Source organism: Lichenostomus cassidix, chromosome 1Aa (assembly GCF_008360975.1).
Source record: "Lichenostomus cassidix isolate B80296 chromosome 1Aa, HeHo_3.0, whole genome shotgun sequence".
Classification (NCBI taxonomy): Eukaryota; Metazoa; Chordata; class Aves; order Passeriformes; family Meliphagidae; genus Lichenostomus; species Lichenostomus cassidix.
The window spans coordinates 41,426,055-41,436,522 of NC_139480.1; the positions used below are offsets into that span (position 1 = coordinate 41,426,055).

A 10,468-nucleotide genomic window follows, 5' to 3' on the forward strand; every position below is an offset into this window, starting at 1 on the left:
GAGATGAGAGGTGCTGTGCTATGTTTCTTCACAAAGAGCCAGGTTGGCCTAGAAACCTCTCAAACAAATTCATTGGTAGAAATACTGACACAGAAAATGCAATTTAGACCACTGATAACACAGGAAATCTTAATCAATTAAGCAATAGCTGAAGTCTCAGTGATCATGACTTTTTTTAAATGTTAGTAGGTCTCCAGGACACTAAACTTGTCCCTTTTTATAAATAAGAAAAAAAGTTCTTTCTCACCACACTGAGACATCTTGACTTTCTAGCTCTATATCTAGTTCAGAATACTGTAACTTTACCGTTTGCAGGGGAAAAAAGGAACTAAAAGGAACTAAAAACCCCACCTATGTCCTTAATGGTCTCCAAACAGAGGCGGATAATGTCTTCAAGGGGTTCAAGAGTGTTATGACCACCCACCTGCGGCAGAGCCTAACTGGTAGTCTCTGCTGTTATACTGATTTATATCATTTGGGTGTCCAATGTACCTACTGAACAACATCTGTTCACAAATACTAAGTACCAGCTCTTCCAGTCTGGTTTTGGTAGGATGCTATTTCCCAGCAAAAGGCAAAAATTGCCACTTTCAAACCATAGAGAACTTTCACCTTGAGTAAAATGAGTGTCAGCCAGAAACATTTTTCAAATGGCTTCACATGCAGATGGGAACTTATTCCCTACAGAGTTGAGGTCAGCAAGAAAAAAAAAAAAAAAAAAGATGAAAAAATAGACTTCCATAATGCCCAAAAACATGGTTTTGACAGAAAACCAGAAAAGCTCATTAAAATAAAAGCCTGGAAGTTAAGCAAGTACATTGCCCTTTTGGGAAGGTGGAAGATCTTGGTAGTAGGACTTTGCAAAACACTTGTGTCTCTGGCAAAATGAGTAAAGTGCTTCACAATGGTCTCCACATTATGGCAAACAGACCTCCCATGTAACATCATTTTTGTGCTGGTATGGACAGTGCTGGAACTCCTTAGGGATGGGAGCATGCCAGCATTTTTGCGCGCTTCCTGCATCCTGGGGATCGCAGCTGTGAAGGAGAGCAGGGCGCATTTTCTATTGCATCTCTCAAATATAGCCCTGAATGCAACTTCTGTCATTAAGAAATATTTCCTAAGCAGACTCCATACCCCTCCTTTCCATCTGATAATCATCTCCTTGTGTTTGTGGTAAGTCAACATCCTTCATCTTTGCCTTATGAGGAAAACTATGGCTGTGAGCACTTCAAAATTCCCTCAGTGCTTGCAGATCCCTACAATAACAAACAACAGAAAGCATCTAACACAGTTTTTTCCTTTCCTTACAGAGACAAGCACTTCACTCAAAAGAGGGCAGCTCCCATACCAGCCTTCTATCTGTACTATCTACTAAGTTACAGCACATGCTTATCTCTCAAATTTGGCAATGAAGAAAGGAGACGTATGATGCTGCCATTTCTGGCTGTGGCAGGGGAAGGAAAGGGCAGAGTTTGTACAAGCCAAAGTCATCACACACCATGAGAGAACACTAGTGGGTAGCCGTTATTTTCTTTTGGCGATGAGGCATTTGGAGCAAACTGAGACCTTCCTTGAATGCAGCATCTCACTGAAGTCCCAGGAGTCCCTCATGTGGGCTGCTACACCATGGAGGGGGTTGGCCCCATCCCTGTGTTTGTGGGGTAACTGAGTAATGCTGAGCATGCACACCCAGGGTCTAGGGGGGCACCGAACTGAGCTTAGCAATTTGTTCCACCATCTTCACTCAGGCAAAGCTTTCGGTGATTTATAGCTCTGTGGAGAGAGGGCTTAAGCTGTAGCTTTGTTTAAACATTCACATACAATTGTTTTTCCTGGAGCTCTGAATAAAGTGTCATCATGCTTCTCAACAGGAAAAAAATTTTGGATAAGCTTTTCAGAGAAGCTGAAGAAATGTTCTCCAGACACGATTGTTAAGCCCAGCTTCAGTTTTGATAGCAGAGCTGCCTTTGTTGGACTCATTTTCTGTCTCGCCCTGCTTTCCTCACCACTCCCCTCTCTTCAAATGGGGACTCAGTGCCCTCTGACACTGGATAGGCCCAAAGGAAACGCTGCTTCCTCATGCCTGCCTTCCCTGTTAGCAGCAGCTACAGAGAGAACCCAGGGAAGCCATGTGGAGACAAATCTATACAGAGACAGGGCACAGAGATGAGAAATAATGTCATCTGCTAGGAAGTGGCAAGAGGACAGGAGTAGTATATACTTACTTTTTCCTCTCAAATATACATTTTCTATAACTCACTTCAACTGACTGAGTTCATGAGACTCAATCTGTTTTCCACTGTGAAAACAAAGAGGAGCAGGTAGGCATAAAGCCAGCAGAAAGATGAGTTGATTTAGGAAATATGAAGAAAACAGCAAGAGAATAACAGAAAAGAGAGAGGGTAAGAAAACAAAGGAGAAGTCAAACTATGAAGCTTAGAAAAAGACCTGTGGAAAATTAGAATGCATAGGAGGAAGGGCAGCATTAAAAAAGCACAAGGAAGAATATGGAGAATGAGCAAATTATGACTACTACAACAAAAACCAGAGGGAGTTAGGATGTTTTGAAGCGAGGCATAGAGTAGTTTGAAAGGGTGTGAATGGGAAAGAGGAAATGCAAGATGGGGAACCAGCACAATGAGTTACATGTTGCTATTGCACAGAAAATGGAAAGCAAAATGTGCACCCAAACACAAAAAGAAACCTTGGCCTTACCAGACCAAATGGGACATGGATGCCACAGGACATAATTTCGTCCTTTGCATTAAAGGTAGAGATGGGTCATGTGAGAAAGCTCTAATCACTCCTAAGAGTACAGTTTTCCTTCCTAGTATCTCCACAGCGTCTGAAGGATTTCCTTACTTCACATTACTACATTATAATATGAAGAAGCAGGTTGTGATTCTGTTAGCTGCAAAGAGGGTACATTTCTCCCCTTAATTCCTGTACACATCAGGCCTGTCCCTACAGGCACAAAGGATTTATTCTACTCTTTACAAATTACTTTACCAGCTGAGGAGCTGCAATAGCTGACAAACCCCTCAGAAGCCTGAGACCTCTGCCCCATCCCAGCAAGGACTGAAATGAGAAAGGGGATAGAGGAAGTGAATTATGTTGAAACAAGTTCTGGGGAGGGGTTAGATGGAGTGACCAGGACACACACTGCAGAAGCAAGCAGAGCCCTGCCTCAGAAAAGCTGGCAAGTGCTGATGTAGAATGAGCCATTGCCTGCATCATGCTGAGAGTTATTTGGGAACCTCTGTGGGAGGAGGGTGAGCATTGCTGGTAAGAACCCTCATCACTTTTCCTCCAAACCAATTGTAATTCAGAGCCAGCCTATGACTGTGAACAGCCCCAGCAAAAACATTGAACCAGGTTTTGGGTTAGTAACCAGTTGTAGTTTGGGGTTGCCTGTGACCAAAGTTGCTCTCACCCAGTCCTGGTTCAAATTCAGCCAGGGTTCTGAAACAGCCCTGGTTCAGGCCTTGCTCAAGGAAAAATCTGGAACAAGTTTTCAGCCTGACTGCTGTATGTGTGTGTGTGTGTGTGAGCAAAGCTGCTCTTCTGTGCTTGCTTGTCACAAGAAATGATGAATTGCAGAAGTACCCATTTGGTGTTAGTCATTCGGTGCAGCAGGAAGGAAGCAGGAAGCCCTTGTGAGCATTAACTTTTCAAAGCAGTTTGCAAAAAAAGCCAAGGCTCTCCTCCCCTGGGCTGCCCAGCCACACACTGCTCTTTACCGCCTCACCTTAGCGGGCACCTAGTCACAACTAACATTCACAACTTCTGCAGCCGGAAATATTTACCCGGTGCAAACAGCTGAGGCATTTGGTGTCAGCCCTTTCTCTGTGCAAGGCATACGAAAAGGGGGGAGGGAAGAGGAGCCCTACACTTGCCAAACGGGAGAGGTCTGATTGCGCTCAACAGGTTCAGTTCACGCTGTGACCCTGCCCGGCTTCCTGCTATTCAGATGTGTTACTTCCCCTTTGTGGTAATGGCCTGTGGCAGCCGGCCAGAAAACACTATTAATTTCAGAAGTGGCCTGACAACAAACCCAAAGCGAAACGAGAGGAAGTGGCGGGGAGGCCATCTGTTAACTTCAGCAGAACAGTAGGGACACAGCTATGTAGGTTCTACAAGGAAAGCAGATTAATAATCCACAAAGAGGAAACTGGCTAAAATTATCCACAGACCATATTAAAAAAAAAAAAAAAAAAAAAAGAAAAGAAAAAAAACAAACAAGGGAGTCACTTGAGCTGCAGCTGGACAGGAAATTGCTAGAGCTGCTTGCAAATCTCCACTTTGAACAGAGCAGCGTAGGGAATGCCAAGAGCGGAAACCGTTCAAAACTGGATTAGCACAAGCCAAGTTTAACTGCAACCCACTTCTACTTTCACAGTTTATGCACTCAATCTAGGCCACTACTGCATGAGACACTGACTCACTTTTTTCCCATGTTTTGTTTGCATTTCATTTCACACACTTGCAGTTTCTAAAATTACTTCAAATGTGATTTGGCTGCCAGGAGTTCTGCAGAAACTCAGCAGACAGCCCCAGCTGCAGCATCAGCCCCTCACTGTGGTACTGCACACGGATTTTGGCACCACCCTACCTTGGGACAGTTATCATCAGGAAGGATGTTAATGAATATAAGTTGCAGCAGGAAATTTTGCAATCGCTATAATCCCCCTTTTTCCTTCTGCAGAGACAGAACTGCTTGAAGGGTCCAAAGAGGAAATGAAGTGACTAAGGGTATATAGAGACTTTTCCTCCTTGCCTTCATTAAGTTGCAAGGTGGCTGAATGGTAACAGAAAAATCATTTACAGGCTGAAGACTGGTGATGAATCTCTGTGAAATGAGTTCCTGCCAGGTAGCTAAGGAGAGCATGAACCCATCTCCTGGCATCTGTAAAAGAGTGACCAAAATTCATAAACAAAGCCAGAAAACAGCAGCTCCTTATTCTCAATAATAAAAGAAAAAATAATAATGAATAAAAAACATTATGGCCCAGAGTCAGGTGCATCCCTAGTATAGCAAAGGGATGCTGGAATATTTTGCAATTAACCTAAAGGACTTCAAAAGCACTGTCTTCACCAAAGCAAGATGAGAATCCAGCACATTCACTGTTTATTCGTTTAGGCACCGGTGGACCAAAGGAGAAATCAAGGTTTTATTGTCTTAGGGGATGTACAAAAGCTATTGAAAGCAATCATTACCTTTAAACATAACCATATGTGTATGTGCAATTAACCACAACCAGAGGGGAAAGGGGGAATAAACCAGCCAGCTTCTCCATAGCCAAAAATAGTTATTTATTTATTAATAATTTAAGGTTTTACATTCTTATAATAAATTCCATCTTAAAACTTTTACACCATGGATTAGACTCTCCCTTATTGGCAGCCATGTGCAGATTCACTGTGCGTACACACAGGTACAAATGCTCGCACATACTTCCAGTTTTATACAAAAAAAAAAAAAGACGCAAAATATTGCATTTGAGGTGAAGCTCCCTGAAGAATTTGTACAGAGGTAATGCACTGTTTAGCACATCTGAAAGTTTTAAAAAGTGATCAAAAAATCTTTCGCATTCAAAGACAAACCTCCTCCCAGATGATCTATTTACAAAAGGTAAGGCAAAAAATTAATTTAATTTAAAAATATATATATATGTGTGTGTGTATGTATATATATCATATGGAACCTACATCAAAAGCATGAGAAAAAAAAATCACCACAAGGAAAAGAAAGATATATGAAATAAGAGACTCTACTTGCTCACAAAACATGATTTGCAAACTTCTCATCATTGCCATTTCTCCCTCATGGAAAGCCTGCTTCAGTAAAATTCAGCATGCTGCAAATATATTCTTTGCAATTAAAACAAACAAACAAACAAAGCAGAATTTATGAAAAGAACAAAAACACAAGTGTCCCTTGGATTGATTTCTTGAGTACATGTGAATTAAGAAAAAAAAAAAATGCAAATCAATTTAAGGTTAACTATTTACATTGATCAAGTAGAATACTACCAAGCTCCCAGCAAACAAGTACTCCAAATACACTAAGCTGAAATCTCTTTCTTTGGCTCCTCTAAATTAAAACAAACAAACAAACAAAAATAACCAGTCTTCACTGAAGACAAAGATGCGTGTCACAGATCTGAGAGCAGAGAGGGCAGAAGGACAGTTCCAGTCTCTAGAGAACACGTGCCCAACCTGTCCAACCTCACCCTACTGCACTGGAAGTCCTCGGACCCTGGCTACTGCCCAAGCAGGGATGAACGTACTGCCCACCTGCTGCCTGGTCACCACGGTCCTGCCCAGAGAGCTCGCCACATTCCCTCCCTTTGCTATAGCCAATCCCATACTGTGTAACCTTTCCTTGCCTGCACTGGCAGCTGCTTTTTAATAGCAGAGGCCAGAAAAAGAGAAAGCTGCATTTCTTTATCACTGCCAAAGAGAAACCATTGAGGAGTGATCCCATGAAATGGACAGGAGAAGGAAGGTGGTGGGAGCTCACGTGGACTGCAAGGAATCCACCTGGAAGACGTTCTGGTTGGAAGGGGTGGTGAAGTACAGCTGCTGGTTCGGCACTCGATTGTCACAGGGGCTGCTCAGTCCCAGAGTCCGCTCAAAGTCCAGCAGCTGACCCATGAAGTTGAAGTTGGGCGAAATGTTGGATTTCTTCATCTTGACAATATCATAGGCATCATTCATGGACAAGTTCAGCTTCTGCATGAGGTAGGCCACTGTCACTGTGACCGAGCGGCTGATCCCTGCTAAGCAATGCACCAGGACGCCGCAGTTCTTCCCCCGCGCTTCATCTGTACAAAGAGGCAGAGAAGGACACATAAGACGGGGGGTTGGTAACTGATCTCAACACAAATGAGATTAGTATCAAGTAGGAAGAAAGTACAATTCTGATCCCAGTGGCTAGCAGTGCAACTCAAGAGTTAACTTTAGCAGCTTAAAACCAGGACAAGAGGAGAATCCACTCCCCCTACTACCCAAGTCCAAGAGCTGAGAAAACTAAGAATGAGACAAAGGGAGCAGGACATGCTGCATGACACTGTTTTAAAAGTCAGTTTTGAAAGACATGCTTTTTCCTGGAGATTTGCCTTTAAATTCTTACAGTCCCCTTGCCCCAGCATGGAAATCCTGCAATATGTCACTGAAAGGCTTTATACAGACCAGCAGACTGCAAAGGTCTATTAAATTATTCTCCAACTGTTGTGCAGCTAACAATGGAGGTATTCAGGCATTTTAAAAGAATGAGGGAAGTCACAGGGGACAGCCCATTAGGAGGAACAGGATGTCAACATTGGTTGAAAATGGGTTCCTTTGTAATAGGAAATGCATTACAATGCCTGGAGATTAGTTTCTTTGTGGCTTCCAGCCCACATTTCTTCCTGCTAGGCTCAGATTACCTACATTCTCCACTATTACCGGTATCATTCAACCGAATTACAGCACTGCTTCCCAACAAATAATGCAATGCCCACCCCAACGCACCCCGATGGGGCGATTTGGGTCCTCCCCGAAACGAAGGAAAGCGCAAATTTGAACCAGAACTCCTGGGGCCCAAGGGTACAGGTTTCCAGGGCTGACGGGTAATGTCTGAGGGCCAGCTGACCGAGGCACCGAGCCCGAGAGGTATATCATTATTACCACGAGATTTAATTAAAGCTCTGACTATACATTTGCCAGGGACACTGCTTATGAATAACTTGCATTTAAAAGCTAAAGTTAGATTCCCAGATAGTTTCTTTTTATTATACTGATCTTCAGTAACCTCAAGGGAAAAAAAGCAAAACCGAACAAACAAGAAAAACCCAAATTCAACATCAACAAAAAAAGGTCAAATAAGCCATCAATCTCAGGTTCATTTGACCCCCACCAACACCCACCAGGAAGTGATTTAAGAAAATCCCCCAACCCGAGCAGAGCTCAGTCCCCAGCTCCAACAGAAACGATTCAAGGAGGAATTCCACAGCCAGACAAACCAGGTATGCCTTTGCAGCCCTGCAGAGGTCACTTACAATTCACCGGTACTTCTCAATAACCCCCCAAACAGTCCCCAACAATCCCTCAACTTAAGCCGGCTTTAAAATCAGAAAAGGGGGCATCCCCCAGAGACTGCCATAAATGCTGCTACCGCCTTTCGCCCGAAATCTCCCGGATTCTGCAAAAGATATCCAATCCTGTCTCTTGACATATAGCTGTTAGCAAGTAACCGGGTCTTACCTATAAAGGAGATGGCCTCAGGAAAGAACTGAGACAGATTTTGGCTCCAGTGGTCAGAGATCGGGATCTGTTTGTACTTGAATTCACCGGCGTTTTCAAAGAGATTAGGCAGGTTAGGAGTAACATTCAAGATGTATTTAATGCCGAACTCTTCTAAAACGTCCAAATTAGTGGAGTCCTTGGCACAGCCTAAGTAGAGGTAGGGTAAAATCTCCACCGGAAAGGAAGGCTGGTTGTTGGAGAGAGGGCTGCCATCAGAGTCGGTGGCACTATTGGGGTCTCTGTCAATGTCAGATTCAATGTCGGATGATGAATCGGAGCTGATTCGGAGGCCTCCCAAGCCCAGGACTGGCAAAGGAGGAGAGCTGCTGCTACACGAACTGTCTAGGTTAGTTTCACAGTGCAAGGCGAACTCGGCCTGGAACTTGCTAAAACCACCTGGAGAGAAAAGCAAAGAGGAGAAAAATGCAACCTGATATAAGATGGCATGTCGACTTACTTCCCTGGTACAGCCCTGTCTGCAAAGGGACGTCTGTTTTGCACTCTCCCGAGCTCCTTTATCCCAAAGAAGCAAAAAACTGTCACACTCACACGGAGACAGACTAACTTAAAGGAAGGGTTAAGAAAATCGTCCGCTGCGGCGGAGGGCTCAGCACATTCAAGATTAAAGCTCTGTACCGCTTCGCCCTGCGGGGACCTCTGGAGAGGTGTCGCGGCAGCAATTCCTTCTGCCAGGCTCATGCCGGAATCCCCGTTAGCCCTGTCCTCCCCACGCTGCCATAGTGATTTCAGATATCAAGGTTTCTTTAAACAAAGCGAGGATAAGGGGGAATGGGGGGGGGGGGGGGGGTGAAGGTGTGGAGCAGGGGGAAAAGGCCCCTACCCAGGTTGGTGCTCTCCTGGCACCTCAGTGCACTGCCCGGGGAACGCTGCAGACCGCATCCCCCTCGCCCTCTTCCCCGGGCAGAGATCCACGGGGCTCGGCTCCCCCGGGCCCCAGGCACAGATCTCTCTCCCAACCCTGGGCGTTCCTTCTCACCTTCCAGATAAAATGCCTTGCAGCCTTCATCTTTGAGGCGCTTGAGGAGCAGCCCCAGCACGGACTCGCCGCCCGTGTTCTCGTTCCAGTCGCGGCTGTGCTCGTCGTACAGCACTACGGTGTCGGTGCCACAGCGGCGGGCGAAGCGCTCCCGGTCCTCCTCGCTGCTGGCGACCAGGGACCGCAGGGGCAGGTTGCCCTTCTGCAGCCGCCGCAGCATGATGCCGGGGATGGCCACATTGATGGCCGACTCGATGTGGGACGACTCGTACAACTCCTGCGGCCGACAGTCCATCAGCAGTAGCCGGTCGTTGCCCATCTCCAGCTGCTCGTTCAGCCACGCCACGGATTTACTAATCGCCATTTCCGACGCGAAAGGGACGGGTCTGAACGTATCTAGCATGAGGAAGGACGGGGGGAGCGGAGCGTGCTCTGGAAGCGCCCCTCTCTCTCACAGAGGCATGCGGCTGGCTCGGCGGGCGGGCTGCACCCCTCTAACTCCGCACAACTTCTCTCCCTCCGCCCCAGGAAAATGAATCACGCAGCGCCCCCCGCGCCGCTTCCCCCGCGCCGGGCGGCGGTGGAGTCACGGGGAGGGAGCAGCCCCGGCCCCGGCGTGTGTGTGAGTGTGAGAGCGTGTGTGTGTGTGTGTGTGTGCCTGCGTGCGCGCAGCCAGCCTGCCCTGTCTCCTCTTTTTTCTGTCAGTGAATCCCTGAATGAACCTGCCTAATCGCCGCTGCCGCCCGAGCCCTTGGGCTTTTCCTCCGCCACGAGTGAATGAAATCCAATTAACGTGCCGCCGAGCGGGGCTCCCCGGCTCAGCATGGAATCGCTGCGGCGGCGGCGGTGCCCCTTCCCTTCCCCTGCTTTGCCGTGCTGCCCTGCCGGCGCCCGCAGCGCCCCTCGGCCGCGGCCCCGCGCAGCCCGGCGCCCGGCGGCTCCTCAATGGGTACAACCGCGGCAGCGCTCAATGGATACATTCTCCGGCGCAGCCAATGGGGGCGCGCGGAAGGGGCTGTTGCCGCGGCGACGGGCCGGCTGGAACAGGTTGTGTTGATGAATCGTTAATGAGTTTGTCATTCACAAAAACGGAAAGGAATTTCCGCTCCGGATAAGCCGAGTGCAAACAAGCGGCAGCCGCGGCGCGGCGGGCGGGGGCGGCGGGGGCAGGTGAGGGGG

At 46.9% G+C, this 10,468-nt stretch overlaps 1 protein-coding gene across 1 annotated transcript; it reads right to left on the reverse strand.

The window, feature by feature from the left end:
- Positions 1 to 5,292: 5,292 nt before the first annotated feature.
- On the reverse strand, positions 5,293 to 10,221 carry DUSP6 (dual specificity phosphatase 6). The gene is made up of 3 exons (XM_085046251.1): positions 9,290 to 10,221; positions 8,251 to 8,688; positions 5,293 to 6,830 (listed from the first exon to the last, which is right to left on the reverse strand). The coding sequence occupies exons 1-3, from the start codon at positions 9,690 to 9,692 to the stop codon at positions 6,523 to 6,525; spliced, it is 1,149 nt and encodes a 382-aa protein (XP_084902377.1). The 5' UTR covers positions 9,693 to 10,221; the 3' UTR covers positions 5,293 to 6,522.
- Between the last annotated feature and the right edge of the window lie 247 nt (positions 10,222 to 10,468).

Excerpts from the sequence above, each read along its gene's own strand:
- DUSP6 (XM_085046251.1), bottom strand. The coding sequence starts at position 9,692 with ATGCTAGATACGTTCAGACCCGTCCCTTTCGCGTCGGAAATGGCGATT. Across the intron at positions 8,689-9,289 it reads CAAGGCATTTTATCTGGAAG|GTGGTTTTAGCAAGTTCCAG; the intron begins GTGAGAAGGAAC and ends TTTTCTCTCCAG. Across the intron at positions 6,831-8,250 it reads TGAGGCCATCTCCTTTATAG|ATGAAGCGCGGGGGAAGAAC; the intron begins GTAAGACCCGGT and ends CTCTTTGTACAG.